Source organism: Bos taurus, chromosome 23, assembly GCF_002263795.3.
Source record: "Bos taurus isolate L1 Dominette 01449 registration number 42190680 breed Hereford chromosome 23, ARS-UCD2.0, whole genome shotgun sequence".
Lineage (NCBI taxonomy): Eukaryota > Metazoa > Chordata > Mammalia > Artiodactyla > Bovidae > Bos > Bos taurus.
Genome location: NC_037350.1, coordinates 2,687,851 through 2,713,207, shown reverse-complemented (window position 1 = coordinate 2,713,207; position 25,357 = coordinate 2,687,851). Strand labels below are relative to the sequence as shown.

Here is a 25,357-nt window from a genome sequence, read left to right as displayed (position 1 = left end):
ATTTTGGAGCCTAAGAAAATAAAGTCTGTCACTGTTCCCATTTTTTTCCCATCTATTTGCCATGAAGTGATGGGACCGGATACTATGATCTTAGTTTTTTGAATGTCGAGTTTTAAGCCAGTTTTTTCTCTCTCCTCTTGCACCTTCATCAAGAGGCTTGAGGCTCTTTGCTTTCTCTTTGCTTTCTGCCATAAGGGTTGTTTCATCTGCATATATTGGTAGATGAGTCAAATTTAAGACTGTCATAGCCAAAGAAATCTAAAACCTTTGGAGCTAAAGAATAGATTATCCACAAATTAAAATGAATTAGATTAAGTTTTCTTTTCATCCCTGAGGTTCTTGGTTATTGTGAGTATTTGAGATGAGGGAGGGAAATCATCTATATAATATATGTCAAGGCTATGGTTTTTCCTGTGGTCATGTATGGATGTGAGAGTTGGACTGTGAAGAAAGCTGAGTGCTGAAGAATTGATGCATTTAAACTGTGGTGTTGGAGAAGACTCTTGAGAGTCCCTTGGACTGCAAGGAGATCCAATCAGTCCATTGTAAAGGAGATCAGCCCTGGGTGTTCTTTGGAAGAACTGATGCTGAAGCTGAAACTCCAGTACTTTGGCCACCTGATGCGAATAGCTGACTTATTGGAAAAGATCCTGATGCTGGGAAAGATTGAAGGCAGGAAGAGAAGGGTACGATGGAGACTGAGATGGTTCGATGGCATCACATGGGTTTGGGTGGACTCTGGGAGTTGGTGATGGACAGGGAGGCCTGGCGTGCTGTGGTTCATGGGGTCGCAAAGAATCATACACGACTGAGCGACTGAACTGAACTGAATATATAATTGAAAACTTGGAAAATAAATTTATCAGTTCTTACTGCATTTGATAAAATATTTCTCAGTGTAATAAGGGACCTATTTTCTCTATAATCTTCCTACTTGAGAAAAGATTTTCTGTATATAATTTTATGAATATATAAATATTTGGGAAAGTTGCTGCTGTTTTCATTAAAGAGATGCATTTCTTCTTACCTTTTTGGGGGAGTGGGTATAGTTCTACTTTATCTCCTGTTGGGCATAGCACTTTTTAGAAGCATGCTTTGGCAGCCACAGATATAAGATGGATGATTTTCAGTTTCTGATGTTTGCATGTGACTCTAGTGATTTGCAGTTTCTCTTCTTCATGCTCCTAGATTTAAATTATTTAAATAGCATATGATTACTGCTTGTGTTGGTACCAGAAGGAAGTCATATTCACCTTTGGTTCAGAAATCCTCTGTCCAGAGGAAATAAAATGTGATTTATGTATTTTAAAATTTCTGAAATCTATACTAAAAAAGTTTCAAAAGATTGCAATGAATTTTACTATATTTTATTGAACCTATATATATAAAATATTCAACATGTTATCAATATACAGACTTTTTAATGAGATATTTTACATTCTTTTAATTTTTAAAAGTTTGGTGGAGAGTTTGTAGTACATCTTAATTTTAACTGGCCACATTTCATGAACTTAATACTACATGTGGCTGGTAGCTGCCATCCTGTCTGTGCATTCCTAAGGAAATGATGGTTCAGTATCCTAAGAATTGTTGGGTAACTTCAGAGCTTCTTGCAAGGCTTCAGTTGTATTAAGGGATCTCAGGCCTTGGTGGTCCTATAGCAAATGATGCTTCATCTGTTAATTGTAGCTGATGATAAAAAGGAGCACTAAGATCACAAGAAATTGATTGATGTGGTCTTCCAGGTAGAAATTATGTTAAAACACACAATGCCTAACAGGCAGTTCAAACTTATCACGGACAAAGCTGAACTCTGACCTTCCTTCCAGATTGGCTCCTGCTGTATTAGTAACTAGCTTCTTGGTTCTCTCCTGGCACAGAGGCCAGCAGCTCTGTCTTTGACTGCCAGCTGGAAAGTTGGTGAAAAACCATAGTCTCCTGTTGCAAAGGTCCAGTTGCCTTAAGTCCTTCATTGCCCATGCTTTTACGATGATGTATCTTTAGTGAAAAAAAAGAGTTTTACTTAATGTTAATGTCACGTAAATAATTAACCTCAGTGAAGATTTAAGACAAATATTTGTGTTTTTCAGTCATTGACTTTTAAGTTTGTCAGCTCTTTGGTAGTTCACATGCCAACACTGTGGAAGCATCTTGGTAGGACCGACGTTAGCTCATACTGGTATTCATTTATGTTTGATTGAAATGATCAAACTGAGGGGAAAATGTAAGCCTGGCATAAATAGCAGAACAGAACAAAATCAAACTTTGCATTTGGTTAACTGTGCTTTGTCTGGAGGATCTTGTGACTGTTTGTTCAGAATATTTTATTGGAAAAAGTAAACTTTAACTTAGAAATGTAAGATGCAAAGCTGTCCCTCACACCAGTTTTGTAACTGGTTTGACTCTCTAACTGCAACAAAAATGCGTTTTTACTTAAGAATAGATTGCTTCAGGAGAATACTGCTTTGGGCCTTTCTGTGTGTAATACGATTTTTTGGAACATTGCCTATAGGTTTTTGTTCCTTTTCCTAAGATATGTAATAAAGCGTGAAGATGTCAGATAAAAGGATAGCTGTTGCTCAGACTTGTCCTTTGCTTGTCTGGTTATCCATCAAACACTATCAACCTGATGGTGCCAGAAAGTATGAAATAATGTCATTGTAAAGCTGTTGGTCACATGTATGTCACAGTCTTTTAAAGTCTCAACTAGCTGTTCTGATGTCAAAGGATGTTTTACAAATATGCTCTGTGAAAATGATTGCTTTTAGGAAATGGATCTTTATACACGTTCACTTTATCGTTGTTGCCTGCTTGCTCAGTTATGTTTGACTCTTTTGTGACTGCATGGACTATAGCCTGCCAGCCTCCTCTTGTCCATGGTATTTCCCAGGGAAGAATACTGGAGTGGGTTGCCGTTTTCTTCTCCAGTGGATCTTCCATACCCAGGGATCAAACCCATGTCTCCTGGTTGGCAGGCTGATTCTTTACCACTGAGCCACCTGAGAAGCCCCACGCTTACTTTACCCCCTCCTGATTTCAGTCCTTGGTGCTTTGGGTAGATGAAGGTGCAGGCTATCACAATATGTATGTCAGGGTGGTCTAGACAACTTGCAGGGGGGCGTCTGTCACTTAAACACAGCCCATAGTTTTGGGCCCTCAGAACAGTAGGCACTTGTTATAATAGCCGCGTTATTCTTTAAAAACCTTCTCCAGCTAAGCAAGCAGGGAAGGATTCTTTACATTTTCAGACCAGCATCTCTTCTTTACTACAGAATCTAGTTTCTGTCTCTAACTTTAAAATCATAGAAAAGGTCACAGCCTGGAAGAAAATAAGGAGTAAGAAAAAATTTGACCTTTCTTAGGAAAACGGAATTTTGCTTGAAATTTCTGTTTGCTGGTGATCTAAATGAACTATGAATGACTTTATGGTTGTATTAATAAATTAAATTCATGGGTTTAGGTTGGTGTTCTTAAGGGGATTGTATATTATTAGAAACTTCTATGAATTTAGAAATGAGACCAGGCATCCAGTTCACTACTTGTGATAATTCTTAACTTTGGAAAAAACAGAAAAATAAAAGGAAGAAAGAAAAGAGGGTTTGGGGAACTCGGCTGTGTTGGTTGAAACACTTCAAAATACATTTATTTCATTTTCTTTCATACTTCTTCAGTTGTACTGAGTTTTGTCTCCAAATGTACAGTGAAATATTTTGAAAATCATCTTATCTGATGGTGGAGTGCTGAGGTGGAAAGTTTAGTTGGTGTTGTTTAAATGTCCTTATCACAACAAAGATGTTATAGTTCTCTATTGCCTTCTCATGGGTGGTGGTTATTGGTTTTTACGTCCTAGTAAGGGAAATTTTTTTTTCCTGTTCTGATTTGTTTTAAATATAGTCATCAGAAATTTTATAATCACAAGGGGAGGCAAAACATGCTTGTCTGTGCATTATTGAAAGCAGGTCAAATATTTTAAGACACTCCTTTTAGAAGGGCTTAAGTGTAGAAATTTTTAAGTAGAGTAACAAAATTCTATATAATAGTTGTACTTATTTTTAAAGGAAAACTGTAGGACTACTTCATGAATAGAGAAAATTGTTTACATCTCAGCTGAATTGAATGAAACCAACAGTAGTGCAAAGCTTTGTTCTATCAGAATAGACTGAGGGAGATGTGGAGGCACACTGCACTGTGCACCCGACTGAGAACACAGGCTGCAGCTGGAGAAGCGGGGGGCGTCGAGGTGCAGGAGCAGGTCACAGAGGCAGGCGAGGCCGCTCAGCTGCTCAGTGATGAGCGCCTCCTGCATTGCGTGTCATTGCTCCTTGTTGAGGGATGCCTTCCCCGAATCAGTCATGCACTGAAGTTTAGCCGTGGCGGGGGAGGAGTTGTTTTTACGTGACTTCAAGTGCATGCCCAGGAACTGTGTTTTGTCATACAACCATACCTGTCACTGAGGCTGTGATGACAGTCCCTGTCCACTCCTGTCGCTCCACTCCTCCGGGCCCTGTCTCCACGTCCAAGTGCTTGTGAAAGACGAAATTAAGGGAAAATGAGTTGTAGAAAAACAAAAGTACTGACACATACATATCTTTTGTGTGTCGCTACACTTGGTTAAGTGAGTGAAAGTCACTCAGTCGTGTCCGATTCTTTGCGATCCCGTGGACTTAGTCCATGGAATTCTCCAAGCCAGAATACTGGAGTGGGTAGCCTTTCCCTTCTCCAGGGGATCTTTCCAACCCAGCGATCGAACCCAGGTCTCCCGCATTGCAGGCAGATTCTTTACCAGCTGAGCCACAAAGGAAGCCCGAGAATACTGGAATGGGTAGCCTATTCCTTCTCCAGTGGATCTTCCCGACCCAGGATTTGAACCGGGGTCTCCTTCACTGCAGGTGGATTCTTTACGAATTGAGCTATGAGGGAAGCCCTGTCTCTACACTTGGTAGTTAAATATAGTTGTGGATACTTTGACATTAAATTCAGTTTAGTTTATTTAATAAATAAATTTATGTAAGTGTAGGGTAGAGTAGGTTGTTTAATTTGAAGTTTTCAACATTAGAAATGGTACATTGCTTGGTAATATTTACAAAAGAGCTAAGATTGCCAGTTTAACAGGCAGCTGGAGTGTGACATTTCTAACAGGAAATAGGTTCAGCAGGAAGTTAAAGAATTTTGGACTTAAGCTAAAAACATGCACTGTGAAGGCCACTCTTCTCTCTGGACAGTCCTTCAAACCTTTACTAGAAGCCTATAGAAATAGGCAACTCCAGTGCATATAGTGGAATTTGTGTGGATATTTAGGAAGCTTTGTGAGAAACTTCCACATAATAAGATTCTGCTCAAGATTCATGCTTATAACAAACAGAAAAGGAATACTTTCCTTCCAGAAAACCCATATAAGTATACTTCTTACATTAAATAAGAAGTTGACAAATGTAAATTTAGGTAAATATGGTATAAAGATTTTGGAATACAAAAATGATGCATGAAATTGTGATAATAATGAAAAAGGACCATTAGAACTTCAGTTATTGCCTCACAAATTTATTAAGTGAATGAAAAAATCTAGGTATTTCAATGATGTTTAGAGTCTTTGCATATAAAAATATATGGTGGAAATAAGTGTCTGGTCTGTCCCTCTGTAGTTGTGATATTACATGAAGTGACACTGGACCTGGCCAGTGAAATGTAGCAGGAGCCAGAATCACCGCAGCCAAACCCCCCACCTCAAATGTACTAGCGGAGACTGCTCTCAGGGGCTGTAGGAGTGAAAGTGTGGTCGTATGTTTTCTGAAGCTCTCAGATGGCCACGTCTATGAGATTGTATGTCCTACGGCATGTATAGAGAATGTATAGCACAGTTTACTCGATGGTAAGTAAAATAAACATCTTTAATAGTAAATCAAGTGCAAATTCGGGATACATTTTAAAAATAAATACAGGAGACTAAAAGATTAAGGCATAAAGGTCACTGGTTCCCTGGTGCTTTTGGCTGAATAGTTCTTAAATCCTTTCGGTGCCTTGGGAGGAATAACCCTTTTAGAGAACGTTGTAGGATTGGAAGCTGGGTAGGGCTCCTAGCAGAATGCTCTGAGTATGAAAGACACGAGGAATGCAGCTGTGTTGCTGCTGCTTATTCCCACCCGCAAGAGCAGTCAGTCCTTTACGAGGACAAACAAAAGGTCGATAGTTCAGTCTCTCAGGTGCCAATGTGAAAAACAGAATGTGTTGAATCCACTTGTCAGGTTTTAGTTTTGCTTGTGAGAAGTCCTGCTGCGAAACTGCTTGCTATAGGAGCTTAAGAACTTGGTACTCAAATTATGAGAGTATTCTAGAAGTAAAATGATTTTATGGTTGTTTTACTCTGAGGGAGAAAGTTCAGCGATCCGTGTACGTTTAGCACCACATGACCTGGGTTCAATCCCTGGGTTGGGAAGATCTCCTGGAGAAGGGAAAGGCTACCCACTGCAGGATTCTGGCCTGTAGAATTCCATGGGCTGTATAGTCCATGGGGTCGCAAAGAGTCGGACACGACTGAGTGACTTTCACATTCACATCTCTTTTTCACTCCTTTTTTCCTTGCTCAAGCAATTGTTTTACATTTTTAAATGATGTAGAACGTCAGTAACGTGCTTAGCTTAACCTTTGAATGACAAGCTTCTTTTCACACCATAGGCTTCATGACCAGAAATCAGCCCTGGGATATCTGCTTGTACTGGTCCTGGGTTTGCTTTCTCTGTTCTTCACATCATCCAGACTCCTGAGCTGGAAATACCTTGTTAACTCTGGAAATATCTTGTTAACTCTGCACTGTTTAATATTCTTTGGAAACTAAACTGCTTGTCATACTTAGAGCTCGAGTGGAATCTGTGCATTTTGTTTGACAAGGTTGTTGACTGGTGTTTAGAGGCCATGTATTGGAAATCATGTTTGTGGGCACCAGAGAGGGGAGGGTCCCTGTGCGGAAGCATTGCACAGATGAGACCAGCTCTGCTGTGCAGATTGAGTGAGATGATGTGTCCAAGCTTGAGGAAAACCAGAAAGTGTTACAGGTGTCTGAACATGAAAGCAAGGAGCAGATTGGGTTGCCAGAGTGACAGAATGTGAATTCTCACTGTCTGGGATTTGTAGTTGGGATCTGTTGTTATTATAAGAAAATACAGTTCAGAAAGATGCAGATTTTTCCATTGTTAAAATCAATGAAGTTAAAAGAGCAGCTGCTTGTAAAAATTAGTTTTACTTGACGACTACCTCCATCCCAGTAATGAAAGGGCGCGATCTGTGGAACATCCTGTTCTCTCTGGAGCTGGATCTCAGTTACTCTGAGGTCTCGTTTTACATAAATTGTTGCCCTTTGGTTTCAAAGATTGTTTTCTTGACTATGAATTGTGTGTCTCTCAGAATATATATGCATGACTGTAGTCTGTGTCTTCAGTTTATTGTAGAGAAGGGTTGGCATGCTTGATACTGACCTGATGCTCCCGAGAAGTTAGGGAGTGCAGGAGGAGACACCCCAGCTCCTGTGTAAAGTGGGAAGGACAAAAAGACATTTTGGAAAGTGTTCCCTGTTTGTTTTTCATTAAAAAACAAAACAAAAACAAAAACCACCTATTAGAAACCTGGCATCCACACAAAAACCTGCATCTTTATTCATAATTACCAAGGCTTGGAGCAACCAAGATGTCTTTCAGGTGGGGAATGGAAAAGTAAAGTAAGCTAGTACATGAGCTCTTAAGCTGTGAAAAACATGGAGCCAGTCTGAAAAGGCTGCGTCCTATACGTTTCCAACTATATAACATTCTAGCGAAGGCAGAACTATGGAGAGGGAAAAGACGAGTGCTTGCCCAGGAAGAGGAGGGAGGAGAGGATGCGTGCGTGGAGTACAGAGTTTAGGGCTGTGAGACTGTTTTGCGTGACGCTGCAGTGGTGGGTGACTGTCATCATGTGATTGTCCAAACCCATTGAACGTAGAGCAGCAGAAGTGAGCCTCTGTAACCCTCGGTGAACTCTTGGATGATGGTGATGTGTCAGTGTAGGTTCACTAGTTGTAATAAATACACCACTTTTGTGGTGGTGGTGGGGAGGCTATGTGCGTGTGGGGGCAGAGAGTGTATGGGAAGTTTTGTACTTCCTCTCAATTTTGCTGTAAACCTAAAACTGCTCCAAAAAAAGTCTATTAAAAATAAAAAGTAAAAAAAAAAAAAAACCAAAAACCAATCTAACTTTGGTCTCATTGTTATGTGTGAACGTGTATGAATCCTGAGCTCTAAGCAGCACTGTCAGTGACGTCCCTGCCTTGTGCACACTCCCTGGGGAACCCTGCCCGTAACCCTGCCCGTCCAAGTCGTGCCCCTGCTTGAGCCTAAATCGACATCCTCAGCTCCACACCTTCTCATGGGTATGTGTTCACTTGCCTCTTGAATATTTAAAAGCACCTCAAATTCAGCATGCCTCTGCGTGTTCTCCTCTCCCGGGGCCGCTGTATTGCAGTTTACAAGAACTGTCCATCCCCCGACCCTGCTCTCTGACTCTCCTGCTGTAGCTGTGAACTTGTGTGGAGGATCCTCCTTCTCGTTTTCTCTGTTACTGCTGCCGTGTTCTGCACCTCGGCTTCCAGATGGCCCTCCTCCAAGACATTCCTCTCTCGGAGAAGTTCCCTCAGCCTGCCCTCCCTGCCTGAACTGCTTCACACAAATGGATGCAAAATGGTGTAACAGACGCCCGTGTTCTCACCTCCAGGATCCTCATTCCAAAGGTTACCTTTTCCACGCTGGCCTAATTTCAGTGAGACATCTCGACATTGTTTTCTCTGTTTGCCTTACTCTTGAAGAGATCTGAGAACCCAGTAGGTTCTATAGCCAGACTTTTCCATTCTTAAGTGGATTAATCTAATTGCTAATTGTGTCAGTGTTTTCAAAATGTTATGTCCCTTTGGGATACTGCAACTTGTAATAGCTGGCATTAATTAATATCTCAAAAAGTGTTTACCCTAGCACTGTAATTCCAGCACTGTTCCATAAGTGACACGGGCTATTTCTTCACCAGACCCCGGCTTTCCGTCCTGGCCTCACGTGGGTGCCGTCTGCAGGTCCTGTGCTCCTGCTGAGGGGATTGCTTCCTCAGGAGGAGATGACGAGGTGGACCTGAGTCCTCCCGACTTGCTTTTTTACCTTTTGAGCCTTTGAATCTGTGTGATATTTAATGTCATTAAAAGGAGAATTATTAGTTGGCAAAACACATTATTTCTCATACCCAAATGTATGGCAAAATGGAAGATTTACTAAATGATAATCATCTTTGTAATGAGGTTTATGTAAGAGTCCGTAGTATAAACTTGCCAAAAAAACAGCATAAACCTTGCATTAATTTAGTGTTTTAGATGTATCTTTAATGAGAAGACATCTTAATAGCTCACCTTTGACCTCTCAATAATAATAAGAAATAAGATACATGTTATTGCCAAATTTTATTATGATTCCCATGAAATACCCCTGACACAGACCCTGCATTTAGGCTTTGCAGATGTAAACTCTCGATAGATCTTTGTCTTTCATCGTTGGTGATTCGTGTGTCAAGGACGCCATTGTATTTTCTGTCAAAACAAAGTGCTAAGACATGCATAGAAACCGAAGACTATTTAAACTAGACAAATACTCATTTCAGGTTGTAGAGGAAAGTCCTTAATGCTGAAAATCTTGTTATGATTGTATATCACTTTCTTGGAAGGCTGACAGTTGTGATTTATTAGTTTTTGATTTAGATTTAGTTTTGCTCAAAGTAGGAATTTGAAAAGCTTTAGCAGGAAAAGTATACAGATAAAACCTTTTCTGGTTATCAATTTTTAATTAAAGTATAGTTGATTTGCAGTGTTGTATTAAATTCTGCTGTATAGCAAAATGATTCAGTTATATACATAGATCAGATCAGATCAGATCAGTCACTCAGTCGTGTCCGACTCTTTGCGACCCCATGGATGGCAGCATGCCAGGCCTCCCTGTCCATCACCAGCTCCTGGAGTCCATCCAAAATCATGTGCATTGAGTCGGTGATGCCATCCAGGCATCTCATCCTCTGTAGTCTCTCCTCCTGCCCCCAATCCCTCCCAGAATCAGGGTCTTTTCTAATGAGTCAACTCTTTGCATGAGGTGGCCAAAGTAGTGGAGTTTCAGCTTTAGCATCATTCCTTCCAAAGAAATCCCAGGGCTGATCGCCTTCAGAATGGACTGGTTGGATCTCCTTGCAGTCCAAGGGACTCTCAAGAGTCTTCTCCAACACCACAGTTCAAAAGCATCAATTCTTCGGCGCTCAGCCTTCTTCACAGTCCAACTCTCATATCCATACATGACCACTGGAAAAACAATAGCCTTGACTAGACGAACCTTTGTTGGCAAAGTAATGTCTCTGCTTTTCAATATGCTATCTAGGTTGGTCATAACTTTCCTTCCAAGGAGGAAGCATCTTTGAATTTCATGGCTGCAGTCACCATCTGTAGTGATTTTGGAGCCCAAAAAATAAAGTCTGACACTGTTTCCACTGTTTCCCCATCTATTTCCCATGAAGTGGTGGGACCGGATGCCATGATCTTTGTTTTCTGAATGTTGAGCTTTAAGCCAACTTTTTCACTCTCCACTTTCACTTTCACCAAGAGGCTTTTTAGTTCCTCTTCACTTTCTGCCATAAGGGTGGTGTCATCTGCATATCTGAGGTTATTGATATTTCTCCCGGCAATCTTGATTCCAGCTTGTGTTTCTTCCAGTCCAGCATTTCTCATGATGTACTCTGCATATAAGTTAAATAAACAGGGTGACGATATACAGCCTTGACGAACTCCTTTTCCTATTTGGAACCAGTCTGTTGTTCCATGTGCAGTTCTAACTGTTGCTTCCTGACCTGCATACACATTTCTCAAGAGGCAGATCAGGTGGTCTGGTATTCCCATCTCTTTCAGAATTTTCCACAGTTTATTGTGATCCACACAGTCAAAGGCTTTGGCGTAGTCAATAAAGCAGAAATAGATGTTTTTCTGGAACTCTCTTGCTTTTTCTATGATCCAGCGGATGTTGGCAATTTGATCTCTGGTTCCTCTGCCTTTTCTAAAACCAGCTTGAACATCAGGAAGTTCACGGTTCACATATTGCTGAAGCCTGGCTTGGAGAATTTTGAGCATTACTTTACTAGTGTGTGAGATGAGTGCAATTATGCAGTAGTTTGAGCATTCTTTGGCATTGCCTTTCTTTGGGATTGGAATGAAAACTGACCTTTTCCGGTCCTATGGCCACTGCTGAGTTTTCCAAATTTGCTGGCATATTGAGTGCAGCACTTTCACAGCATCATCTTTCAGGATTTGGAATAGCTCAACTGGAATTCCGTCACCTCCACTAGCTTTGTTCGTAGTGATGCTTTCTAAGGCCCACTTGACTTCACATTCCAGGATGTCTGGCTCTAGGTGAGTGATCACACCATCGTGATTATCTGGGTCGTGAAGATCTTTTTTGTACAGTTCTTCTGTGTATTCTTGCCACTTCTTCTTAATATCTTCTGCTTCTGTTAGGTCCATACCATTTCTGTCCTTTATCGAGCTCATCTTTGCATGAAATGTTCCTTTGGTATCTCTGATTTTCTTGAAGAGATCCCTAGTCTTTCCCATTCAGTTGTTTTCCTCTATTTCTTTGCATTGATCGCTGAGGAAGGCTTTTTTATCTCTTCTTGCTATTCTTTGGAACTCTGCATTCAGATGTTTATATCTTTCCTTTTCTCCTTTGCTTTTCGTTTCTCTTCTTTTCACAGCTACTTGTAAGGCCTCCTCAGACAGCCATTTTGCTTTTTTGCATTTCTTTTCTATGGGAATGGTCTTGATCCCTGTCTCCTGTACAATGTCATGAACCTCATTCCATAGTTCATCAGGCACTCTGTCTATCAGATCTAGGCCCTTAAATCTATTTCTCACTTCCACTGGATAATCATAAGGGATTTGATTTAGGTCATACCTGAATGGTCTAGTGGTTTTCCCTACTTTCTTCAATTTAAGTCTGAATTTGGCAATAAGGAATTCATGGTCTGAGCCACAGTCAGTTCCTGGTCTTCTTTTTGCTGACTGTATAGAGCTTCTCCATCTTTGGCTGCAAAGAATATAATCAATCTGATTTCGGTGTTAACCACCTGGTGATGTCCATGTATAGAGTCTTCTCTTGTGTTGTTGGAAGAGGGTGTTTGTTATGAAAATGTTATGCATTTTCTTGGCAAAACTCTATTAGTCTTTGTCCTGCTTCATTCCGTATTCCAAGGCCAAATTTGCCTGTTACTCCAGGTTTTCTTGACTTCCTACTTTTGCATTCCAGTCCCCTATAATGAAAAGGACATCTTTTGGGGTGTTAGTTCTAAAAGGTCTTGTAGGTCTTCATAGAACCGTTCAACTTCAGCTTCTTCAGCATTACTGGTTGGGGCATAGACTTGGATTACTGTGATATTGAATGGTTTGCCTTGGAAACAAACAGAGATCATTCTGTTGTTTTTGAGATTGCATCCAAGTAGTGCATTTCGGACTCTTTTGTTGACCGTCATGGCCAGTCCATTTCTTCTGTGGGATTCCTGCCTGCAGTAGTAAATATAATGGTCATCTGAGTTAAATTCACCCATTCCAGTCCATTTCAGTTCGCTGATTCCTAGAATGTCGACATTCACTCTTGCCATCTCTTGTTTGACCACTTCCAATTTGCCTTGATTCATGGACCTGACATTCCAGGTTCCTATGCAGTATTGCTCTTTACAGCATCGGACCTTGCTTCTATCACCAGTCACATCCACAGCTGGGTATTGTTTTTGCTTTGGCTCATCCCTTCATTCTTTCTGGAGTTATTTCTCCAATGATCTCCAGTAGCATATTGGGCACCTACTCACCTAAGGAGTTTCTCTCAGTATCCTATCATTTTGCCTTTTCATACTGTTCATGGGGTTCTCAAAGCAAGAATACTGAAGTGGTTTGCTATTCCCTTCTCCAGTGGACCACATTCTGTCAAATCTCTCCACCATGACCCGCCCGTCTTGGGTTGCCCCACGGACATGGCTTAGTTTCATTGAGTTAGACAAGGCCGTGGTTAGTGTGATTAGATTGACATACATACATGATTTAAAAAAAAATCTTTTCAATTACGGTTTGTCATAGGATATAGAATATAGTTATATGTGGAATCTAAAATATGACATAGATGAACCTAGAAACTCTTTTATTTTCATCATTAATGGGATTACACAGTTGCAAGTTTCTGACCCCTCATAGCCCAGCAGATACAGTAGTAGCTATTTGGGCTTGGAGAGGACTGTCAGAAGAAACAATGGAAACAGCAGTCTTTAAAATGAAGTTTACATTTTGTCATCAAAAGGTCAGCAGATGACTTTCACTCTAAAGAGCTTTGGAATAGCGTTATTACCTCATTTCACTAACATGTAGAGATGTGTGCTCTTTTTGTTAGTATTTACCTTATATATTGAGGTGCTCCTATGTTGGTATATATATGTTTATAACTTTTATATCTTCTTCTTGGATTGAGCCCTCGATCATTATGTAGTGTCCTTCTGTGTCTCTTATAACAGTCTTTGTTTTAAAGTCTGTTTTGTCTGATGTGAGTATTGTTACTCTAACTTTCTAATGAATTCCATTTGCATGGAATACCTCCTCCTAGGCCCATACTTTCAGTCTGTAAGTATCCTTAGGTCTGAGGTGGGTGTCTTGTAGACATCATGTATATAGGTCTGGTTTTTGTATCGATCCAGCTGGTCTGTGTCTTTTGGTTGGTGCATTTAATCTATTTACATTTAAAGGTAATTATCGATGTGAACCATGCTATTGCCATTTTCTTAATTGTTTTGGCTTTATTGTTTGTAGGTCTTTTCCTTCTTTTGTGTTTTCTGTTTAGAGTAGTTCCTTTAGCATTTGTTGTAAAACTGGTTTCAGTTCAGTTCAGTCACTCAGTCGTGTCTGACTCTTTGCAACCCCATGAGTCGCGGCATGCCAGGCCTCCCTGTCCTTCACCAACTCCCAGAGTTCACTGAGACTCACGTCCATCGAGTCAGTGATGCTATCCAGCCATCTCATCCCCTGTCGTCCCCTTCTCCTCCTGCCCCCAATCCCTCCCAGCATCAGGGTCTTTTCCAATGAGTCAACTCTTCGCATGAGGTGGCCGAAGTACTGGAGTTTCAGCTTTAGCATCATTCCTTCCAAAGAAATCCCAGGGTTGATCGCCTTCAGAATGGACTGGTTGGATCTCCTTGCAGTCCAAGGGACTCTCAAGAGTCTTCTCCAACACCATAGTTCAAAAGCATCAATTCTTCGGCGCTCAGCCTTCTTCACAGTCCAACTCTCACATCCATACATGACTACTGGAAAAACCATAGCCTTGACTAGATGAACCTTTGTCGGCAAAGTAATGTCTCTGCTTTTGAATATGCTATCTAAGTTAGTCATAACTTTCCTTCCAAGGAGGAAGCGTCTTTGAATTTCGTGGCTGCAGTCACCATCTGTAGTGATTTTGGAGCCCAAAAAAATAAAGTCTGACATTGTTTCCACTGTTTCCCCATCTATTTCCCATGACGTGGTGGGAACGGATGCCATGATCTTCGTTTTCTGAATGTTGAGCTTTAAGCCAACTTGTTCACTCTCCACTTTCACTTTCATCAAGAGGCTTTTTAGTTCCTCTTCACTTACTGAATTCTCTTAACTCTTGCTTGTCTGTAAGACTTTTGATTTCTCCATTAAATCTGATAGAGAGGTTTGGTGGGTAGAGTGTTCTAGGTTGTAGGTTCTTCCCTTTCATCAAGTGAAATATATCGTGCCATTCCTTTTGGGCTTGTAGAGTTTCTGTTGAGAAGTCAGCTGATACTCTCATGGGACTTCCCTTCTATGTTATTTGTCTTTTTGCCCTTATTGCTTTTAATATTTTATCTTTGTCTTTAATTTTTGTCAGTTTGAGTACTATGTGTCTTGGTGTGTTCCTCCTTGGGTTTATCCTGCCTGGAACTCTCTGTGCTTCCTGGACTTGCTTGACTATTTCCTTTTCCTATGGTAGGGAAGTTTTCAGCTATAGTCTTCAAATGTTTTCTCAGGTCCTTTCTTTCTTTCTTCTCCTTCTTCTTCTCCTTTCCTTCTTCTCCTATAATGTGAATATTGGTTGTTTAATGTTGACCCAGAGGTCTCTCAGGCTGTCTTCCTTTATTTCATACTTTTTTCCGTATTATTCCATTTTGCAGCAGTGATTTCCACCGTTCTGTCTTCTAGGTCACTTATCTGTTCTTTTGCCTCAGTTATTCTGCTATTGATTCCTTCTAGTGTGTTGCTCATCTCTGTTTGTTTGTTCTTTAGTTTTTCTAGGTCTTCGGTAAACATTGCTTGCTTCTTCTCAATCCTTGCCTTCATTCCTTTTCTGAGATCCTGGGTCATCTTCACTGTCATCATTCTGAATTCTTTTTCTGGAAGGTTGCCTATCTCCAGTTCATTCACTTCTTTTTCTGGGAATTTATCTTGTCCCTTCATCTGGGACATAGTCCAATTTCTTTTCATTTTGGTTAGCTTTCTGTGATTGTGGTTTTCGAGGCTGTGGGATTATAGTTCTTGCTTCTTCTGTCTGCCCTCTGGTGGGTGAGTTTAAGAGGCTAGTGCAAGCTTCCTGATGGGAAGGAAGGACTGGCTGTGGGGAAAACTGGGACTTGCCCTGGTGGGCAGGGCCATGCTCAGTAAAGAATCCAATTGTCTGCTGATGGGTGGGGCTGTGCTCCTTCCCTGTTAGTTATTTGGCCTGAGGCGACTCAGTCATGGAGTCTGTAGGCTTTGTGTGGGTGTTAAGTTGCTTCCTGGTGAGTGTTAAGGGGCCTCCCTTGTGGCTCAGAGGGTAAAGTGTGGCCGGGGTTCGATCCCTGGATTGGGAAGATCCCCTGGAGAAGGAAATGGCAGTCCACTCCAGTACTCTTGCCTGGAAAATCCCATGGATGGAGGAGCCTGGTAGGCTACAGTTCATGGGGTTGCAAAGAGTCGGACATGACTGAGTGACTTCACTTGCACTTTAAGTTGCTTCAGTCACGTATGACTCTGTGACTGTATGGACTGCAGCCTGTCAGGCTCCCCTGTCCATGTGATTCTCCAGGCAAGAATACTGGAGTGGATTGCCATGCCCTCTTCCAGGGAATCTTCCCAACCCAGGGATCGAACCTGTGTCTCTTACCTCTCCTGCATTGGCAGTTGGGTTTTTACCACCGGTGCTAGCCGGCAAGCTCTGTGGTGGGGCTGATGGCGACCTCCAAGAGGATTTGCCCCAACGTGTGGCCGACACGTGCCTCCCAGGACTGGTGCTGCTGGTGCCTGTCCCTGTGGCAGGCCACTGACCACCCATCCTCTGCAGGAGACCCTCAGACACTTGCAGGAAGGTCTGGCTGAGCCTCCTGTAGGGCCACTGCTCCTTTCCCCTGGGTCCTGGTGCACAGCAGGTCTGTTTGTGCCCTCCTAGAGTGGAGTTTCTGTTTCCCCTAGTCCTGTGGAGGTCATGTAATCAAATCACATTGGCCTTCACAGTCAGGCTCACTGGGGATTCCCAGTCTTTTGCCGGATCCCTGGGCTGGGAAGCCTGATGTGGGGCCTAAAGCCTTCACAGCAATGACAGATCTCCAGTGTGGGCGCCCACCTGGCGGGTGTGAGCTTTGCTTTTGTTGTGATTGCACCCCTCCTGCTGTCTCGTTGTGGCTTCTCCTTTGTCCTGGGAAGTGGTGGGTTTTTTTTTGGTGGGTTCCAGTGTCCTCCTGTTGATGGTTGTTGAACGGCTAGTTGAGATTTTGGTGTTCTTGCAGGAGAAGATGAGCTCACATCCTTCTACTCTGCTTGAACCATTTTTGTAAGATGTATTTTTAATACTAAAATAAATGAATAATCTTTGCTAGTTCATTTTATCATTTTGAAAACAAGACTAGGTTTATTCTTGAGGGCAGGAATTTTATTCTTATCTCTGACAGTATTCCCATTCACTGTGGTTTCGGTTTCATTGACAAAACCCTAATCTAAGATGTATGCTCTTTTTGAAAATGCTAATTGTTTTACAAGTTGAAAGCAGAACCTTTGGAAAACTCAGAAATCTTCCTCGACGTGATTTTACCCAGAACATTGATCCTTGTTTTAGGAATTACTGTTGTAAGTGATTCAAACTTGGAGATAGGTTTTGGGGGTTGGGAAGAGGTGGGCAGAGGACTGGATCGTTGAGGCTGCGTTTCGGAAACTGGAGCTGGGGCCCGCCTCTGCCTGCTCTGCCCTGCCGCGTCTGGTGGAGATGCTGAGCAGTCGTCCGCTTTGTCTTAACAGTTCAGCACAAGCGGAGGTTTCTAGGAAGCTATCTGATGAGAGAGTAGGTGTGATGATGTTAGCCTGAGGGAATTTTAAGTGATTTTTAACTCAGGGAGTGGGTAACTTTCATTTGAAAATTTCACTCGAGCCTTGGTATAAAAGGAAAGAATTGGAGGCAGAAATATGGTGAGTGGAGATGCTGTCTCCATAGTCCAGGACAAAGGAAACAGGCTCAGGTGGAGATGGGAGTATGATTTAGAAATATTTCCTACAGGGATTGAAGAGCTGTTTATAAATATTTTGCTGGTGTTTCTGTCTGCTTGCTTTCATTTAGCAAACATGGGTTGATTAGGAATCATGCTACATGGATTGACAGGAGCAACTGAAAAAGCCTAGACTGTCTGGTTCATCTGTTTTCAGAAAATTGATTTTGAAATATCTAAATCAATTATTTTAACCATTTTAGAGCATAGCTTTAGTTCTGAACCATGAAACCTCTTGAACAATGAAAATGACATTTGTAAAGAGATTTGACATTAGCAGATATAGGTGTAGTAAAGTGTTTTATTTATAAAACCTTGATAAAATTTTCTTGTCATGAACTAGTAGACTTAACATTTTTGGGGGATACTAAGAGTCTTTTGGTTGCACTGAAATTGCAGCAGACTGTCTCACTTTATTAACTTCATATGTTTTGACTCACAGAATTAGGATTTTTCATTATTATTAGATACAATATATAAAAATGACTCCATATTTTGCATTTTGGTCAACATTTTTTCACAATATAGTATTTATTAGATGTTTTTAAAGCAATAGTTTTATTTATAAAATGTTGAAAATTAGGTTTGATGAATTAAATTAATTGATGAATTACTTTTAATTAACAAAATGATTAAAGAGACAGGTTACCCTATATATATGCTGAAGCTGAAACTCCAATATTTTGGCCACCTGATGCAAAGAGCTGACTCATTTGAAAAGACCCTGATGCTGGGAAAGATTGAAGGTGGGAGGAGAAGGGGACGACAGAGGATGAGATGGTTGGATGGCATCACCGACTCTACGAACATGGGTTTGGGTGAACTCCGGGAGTTGGTGATGGACACAGAAGCCTGGCGTGCTGCAGTCTGTGGAGTCGCAGAGGGTCAGAAACAACTGATACCCTGTATAAAACCAGAGGATATCCTTCAGTTTCTTTTTTTGTCTTAAGAAGGTTCTCTTTTGTGAATTATCAAATGGTTTATTAGTAGAATACAAGAGCTATATATTTGATACAGTTGAATCCAAAAGAAATCTTTTACTTTTGGTGTTTTATTTAGGTGACTTAAGTATCTTATTACTTTGAATGAATGTTTTAAATTTCTTTAGTTCAAATTCTTACAGAATAAGAGGACTTCCTCAAGAAAAGAGAGAAATACAGATACAGGGACATATAATGTTAATATTACTGCACTCAAATATATCAGAGGCTCACATTTCCATGATACACTTTCAACCTGACACAATATTTAGGAATAAGGCTTTGGCTCTTACATTTTGTTTATAGATCAATTGGGGGTCATATTTCAGTGCTGAATACTTTGAATTGCCTTCAGATCAGTTCAGTTCAGTCACTCAGTCATGTCCGACTTTTCGAAACCATGGACTGTGGCATGCCAGGCTTGCGTGTCCATCACCAACTCCCGGAGTTTACTCAAACTCATGTCCATAGAGTCGGTGATGCCATCCAGCCATCTCCTCCTCTGTTGTCTCCTTCTCTTCCAGCCTTCTATCTTGCCCAGCATCAGGATCTTTTCCAATGAGTCAGTTCTTCACATCAGGTGGCCAAAGTATTGGAGTTTCAGCTTCAGCATCAGTCCTTCCAATGAATATTCAGGACTGATTTCCTTTAGGATGGACTGGTTTGATCTTCTTGCAGTCAAAGGGACTCTCAAGAGTCTTCTCCAACACCATAGTACAAAAGCATCAGTTCTTCGGCACTCAGCTTTCTTTATAGTCCAACTCTTATATCCATGCATGACTATTGGAAAAACCATAGTTTGACTCGATGGATATTTGTTGGCAAAGTAATGTCTTTGCTTTTTAATAAGCTGTCTAGGTTGGTCATAACTATTCTTCCAAGGAGCAAGTGTCTTAATTTCATGGCTGCAGTCACCATCTACAGTGATTTTGGAGCCCCCCAAAATAAAGTCTTCCACTGTTTCCATTATTTCCCCATCTATTTGTCATGAAGTGATGGGGCCGGATGCCTTGATCTTCATTTTCTGAATGATTAGTTTGAAGCCATTGTTTTCACTCTCCTCTTTCACTTTCACCAAGAAGCTCTTTAGTTCTTGTTCACTTTCTGCCATAAGGGTGGTGTCATCTGCATATCTGAGGTTATTTATATTTCTCCCCGTAATCTTGATTCCAACTTGTGCTTCATCCAGCCCAGCGTTTCTCATGATGTACTCTGCATATAAGTTAAATAAGCAGGATGACAATATACAGACTTGACGTATGCCTTTCCTGATTTGGAATGAGCATGTTGTTCCATGTCCAGTTCTAACTGTTGCTTCCTGACCTGCATACAGATTTCTTAGGAGGCAGGTCAGGTGGCCTGGTAGTCCCATCTCTTGAAGTATTTCCCACAGTTTGCTGTGATCCATACAGTCAAAGGCTTTGGCATAGTTAATAAAGCAGAAATAGATGTTTTTCTGGAATTCTCTTTCTTTTTTGATGATCCAGCGGATGTTGGCAATTTGATCTCTGGTTCCTCTGCCATTTTAAAATCCAGCTTGAACATCTGGAAGTTCACGGTTCATATATTGTTGAAGCCTGGCTTGGAGAATTTTGAGCATTACTTTGCAAGAGTGTGAGATGTGTGAATTGCCTTAATATGGTTTCTTATAGTAACATTGTTGTCAAAATGAAGGAATCAGTGTTTGTGTGTGTGTGTATGTATGTGTATGCATACACTTCTGCATGTAACCAGTTTCACAGTGACTGAGCTATAAATGAAAGTCTCTCTCCCTAATTTCTTCATCATCCTAGGATTCAGTGCTACATGATTGGTTGTTATAGATTTAGAAGTTTTTCCATTTTTATTTTCAAAGATAATATTTTTGTGACCAGAGGCTTTTTCATGAACTCAGGTGGATGCTTCCCTCTTACTCTCTGTTTTGCCCCTTTTTTGTTTACTTCCAGACTCAGGACATATGTAAGATTGACTCTGTAAAGCTCAGGTCATATGGTTAGCTTTAATGAAAGAATGGATCAGCTTTCTTTAGAATTCTTTGATTTAAAAATTGGAACAGTGTCCTTAAGTTTTAGGAACACCCTCTCCTTCCATTCTCTTGTCCCCATTTTGCATTTATTATTCAAATAAGTTCAGTCTGAGGCCTTTGGTGTGGTTATTCACCCACTTCTCTGCTTTCAGTTAACAGCCAGGTCCTTGCCTGCCGTGCAGTCCGACGAGAGACTCCAGCCTCTGCTCAACCACCTCAGGTAACAACACAAAGGCACCCTGTTGTGCGTGTAAGTGCCCCTCCAGCACAGCGGGTAAAGCACCGCTGTGGGTGAAGCGCCTTGCAGGGCTAGAAACTTTACAAAGGTTTTCTTTTCCTCTTCTTTCTTCCCCCCTTTAATTCTGTGATTTAAGTTCTTAGTGCCATGTGCTTGTTACCCTTAACTTCAGTGTACTATAGAAAGTTCTTTTAATTGAATAAAAGTGTGTAGAACTGGTTGTTAAGTTAAAATGAGTAGTGATGACTGACTTGAGAAAGGTTTCAAAGGGAATGAGCCAATTTCTTAACTGTGAGACTAAGGCAGACTTGAGGAACCTGCATATGTTTTATTGGGAGTAGTTCAGATAAGTTTTATTTGTTTTCTAAATTGAAAAAAAAAATTATCCTCATTATTTAAAAAGCAAACTTAGAAAATACGGAAAAGGAGGAAGAAAAGCATGTCATCACTATACTATTATGTAATTAGCTATTTTTTTTCATTTTTTCTGTTACTAAAATCTCTCGAAAAGCTTAATTTTATTTTCTTGTATGGTTATCCTATAGTGTATTTATCGTTCATTATGGAGTATTTAGACCACTGTTCATTCTTTTCACTAGTACAAAAAATATTGTATGTAAATCTTTATCTGTATTTTTGATCATTTTCTTAGCATAGGTTTTCAAAAGTGGAATTTGTCAAAGTTTATGAATCATTTTAAAGATTTAAGTATATTTATTTCTTTTTCAAAAACCTTATTCTACTTATGCTCTCATATTGTACAAGATCCTCCATGTTGCTGTACCGTGAACAGATGGGACAGTGAAAACAGTTGCTAATTTAATAGGTTTACCATAGAGATACTATTGGTATCATGTACCTTGCATTGACTATATTAAGAGTGATTTTAAAACATTTTAATTATCCATTTTATTTTAAAGTAATTTTAATTCTATCTTTGCCTATTTATTGATAGCATTTCTTGGTTTTATTTGATCTTATGTACTTTAGATATAAATACCAGCTTCCCTGGTGGCTCAGCGGGTAAAGAATCCCTCTGTAATGCAGGAAACATAGGAGACATGGATGGGTTTGATCCCTGGGTTGGAAAGATCCCCTGGAGGAGGAAATGGCAACCTACTCCAGTATTCTTGCCTGGAGAATCCCCATGAACAGAGAAGCCCGGCAGACTACAGTAACATAGGGTCACAAAGAGTCAGACAGGACTGAGCAAATGAGCACAGACTTTAGATATAAAGGGTAGTAACTCTTCATTGTTTTTGTTACAAAGATTTTTTTCTGGAAGTTTTTTTTATTATGTTGCATTATCTAGCATACCTAAATTTTCAAGTTTTATGTAGCTAAGCACCTTTAGTGTTTTCCTTTATGGTTTCTTTTTATTCTACTGAAACCTAGAGTGCCACTGCTTGGTCAGAAATTGGCCTGGAGTTTATTTCCAGTATCTTTCAGTCCTCCCCCCTGCCTCCCCAGTCGGTCCCTCTTTTCCTCCTCTCCTGCCATCTCTGCAGTGGGGAGGGTGGGGTCCAGGCGAACACCTTTTGAGGGACTGGGAGCAGCCTGAATACTGCACAGTTGTTAACCTTCCTGAGAGCTCTGTGTCCTGGAGGTATCCTCCTCCCATCCCAGCCCCACTCCAGTGTCTCCCTCTGGTGCCAGCTTTGCCCTCTCTGCACTGTTTCACGTCATCGCTGCAGGGATTCTGTTACTTCTAAGTTTAAAAGGATTTTGTCTCCCCATTTTCCCATGGGATGAGGTGAGAACACCTCAGCCTGGCATACAAGGTCCTTCAGGAAGGAACCGGCCTGACTCTGGACTTTGTCTCAGTGCTGACACCCTGACTTCTGCCAGTGGGGCCCCTGGGGCTCTTCCCGAGTGCCAGGCTTGTGCTTGCCTCCTGCAGGGACTGCTCTTCCCCCTTCCTCTACTTCTGTGACCCGACTAAAGACCACTTGTCTTCATTTGCCTCCTCTGATGACCTCTTCCAGACCACCTGGTTCTCACCCTACTCCTGCCCAGTGTCCATTCGTGTTTTCACGTGTGTTCCTGTAATAACCAGTGGCTCCTCTGTCACAGGACTTGTGCTGTTGTCATTGCTTGCTTCTTCATCTGATTTCTCCAGTAAAGTATGAGAGCTGCAAAGTGCCTTTCATGATAGGTCTTCCATATGTTTTGTTGAATAAATGAATATATATCATACCAGTGATATTTTTAAAAATAGTTTTTTCATTTATTTATAACTGTGCTAGTTCTTTGTTGCTTTGTGTGGGCTTTGTCTTGGTTGAGGTAAGTAGGGTCTGCTCTTTGTTGAGGTGTGAGGGCTTCTCATTGCCGTGGCTTCTCTTGTTGCTGCGCACAGGCTCGAGGGTATGTGGGCTTCGGAAGTTGCAGCTCTCAGGCTCTTGAGTGCGGGCTCAGTAGTTGTGGTGCAGGGGCTTAGTAGCCCCGTGGCATGTAGGATCTTCCCGGACCAGTGAATGAACCCACGTCCCTGCATTGGTAGGTGGATTCTTACCCACTGTGCCACCAAAGAAGTGCTGTTTTGTTGCTTTTTTCCTGCATAAAGTTATTATAATTTATATAATTTATAAATTATATTATTACAGTTCTTTCTTCTGTAAAACCACTAATTCAGAAGACATAGACCTAAAGGATTGGATCTTACCTCCAGTCAGTGCTCAGTCCTGTGCAATAATGGTGGATTCCTCTTCCTCTACCCCAGTCTGGTCATTGTCAACAAGAATTTAGATTAACTACTGATACTTCTTGAGTCCTTGAAACATACAGAAACTGTACATTCATTTAGGGCTTTCATTCTCTCTGGAATTCACTCATGGCTGGTTGCCAGGCAACCAGGGCTGGATGCTACATGTAATATGCACCAACCGATGTTGCTGTTTTTATTATTATTAAATCAAATGGTTTCTTGTTTTATTACCATGTCAGAGTCATCTGTATGTAGCTGATGTGCATAGTTTGTGGCTTCCTATTATACAAAGTAACCTTGTGAAAGTCTTTCAAGCATACTGAATTGTCTCTTTAGGCTGTTTAAATATAATGTTTTTCTCTTACCTTATTTTTGCTTAGGTCAAAATAGGAAAGAGTACTGTTTAGTTTGAAAGATGATAATGATAATCTTGTTAGAAAAAATAATCATCATTCATTTGTATGAACTGTATAGTTTAAATATAACCTAGAGAGGAAGAACATTAGGAGGTTGAAATTGAAATCATTATTAGGTATAATTTTGTTTAGTGCCTTTAATGATCAAAGAGGAATGATGAGTAGCATTTTCATTAAGTTTGTCAATAAAACTAATATGGTGGATGACACCAATACCTGTAAAAATGAAAGTAGCTATAGGGAAATTGTCAAGTCATTTTACAGGATTTAGACATTGAAAGAGAATTATTGTAACATTTTTCCAACCTAGTAATTTGGGATATTGCTTAACAATATACATAATTCTGAGAATGTAGAGGCATTGTGCCCAGATTTTCTTAGCTGAACTTACTTCTATAGTTAAAAGTTAAATTAACCACAGGAAAGCATTTTGCTTCAATCTCTTATGGAAATGCAAGCTCTTCATTAGTGGCATCCCATCAGGAACTGAGTGCCTATATTGTGCTTGGAATAAAAAAATGACACAATTTCTGTTCTCAAGAAATTTGCATTTTGATTTCATTTAAGTGTGTTTAGTTTCATTTAAGAGGTTTATGAATGTAACGTGTTAAGTGCCTGTGGCAGAAGGTAGTAGAACAAAATGGTGAATATGTTTTTCAAATAAATTCTTGGTGAAAATGAAAAATGTGTTTTATTTTTACTTAGAAAAACGGAAGGAAATTTTTGGCCAACCCAATAAAATTTGGAAAAATAGAAACAAATTCTGCCTCACTAATATAGTTGCTGCTAGGTTTTTGTTGTAATTGTTGTGATCTCTGTGCATATTTTTATGTAATAATAATTTAAATGGTTAAACTTTAAAAACATTCATTTTCACTTAATATATCATACCTATTATGATAAAGGAGATTACTTTTCACGGCTCTAATTTTAAGTGATTTGTAATACTTAGTTGAGGATGTATATATCTATCTTTACATCACCATTCCCATTTCACTGGATATTCTTAGGCTTTCTTTGTTGCCTAAACCTGTGAAGAAAAATTGCAGACTCTGCGGCGTCTGCGGCCAGGTGAGGGCCTGGTGGAGAAGGGGCGCTGCGCTGATCCGTGAGGAGGAGGTGTCGCCCAGCAGCAGGCAGGGCGGGGAGTGGGGCGCCTTCCTGGGGCAGGAGAGGCGAGAGAGTGGCCATGCGCCTAGCAAGGGAAGCAGTCACTTGACGAAGACAGAATTCAGAATAATGAATTTTAAACCTTATAGTGCATCTGGATTAGAATTTTATTGTAGCCCTAACAAATTATCAGAAATTGAATGGATCAAAACAGCACTTACTTTTTTCATACAGGTCAGAAGTGTGACTTGGGCCTCCCCAGGCTAAAATCGAGGTGTCAGCAGGGCTGTGGTTCCTGTTGGAGGC

The 25,357-nt window shown here is 40.7% G+C and overlaps 1 protein-coding gene and 1 long non-coding RNA gene across 2 annotated transcripts in view; one reads left to right on the top strand and one right to left on the bottom strand.

Moving 5' to 3' along the window:
* Positions 1–25,357, top strand: part of PRIM2 (DNA primase subunit 2) — a 333,897-nt gene that overhangs the window by 181,233 nt on the left and 127,307 nt on the right. The window contains exon 8 of the mRNA NM_001079594.2: positions 20,736–20,803. Within this exon, the coding sequence (NP_001073062.1) occupies positions 20,736–20,803 (68 nt within the window). The remainder of the gene's footprint in view (positions 1–20,735; positions 20,804–25,357) is intronic.
* On the bottom strand, positions 1,405–23,644 carry LOC132343591 (uncharacterized). Its single transcript, XR_009492494.1, has 3 exons — positions 23,484–23,644; positions 4,445–4,523; positions 1,405–1,998 (listed from the first exon to the last, which is right to left on the bottom strand). It is a non-coding gene; the product is annotated as an uncharacterized lncRNA (long non-coding RNA).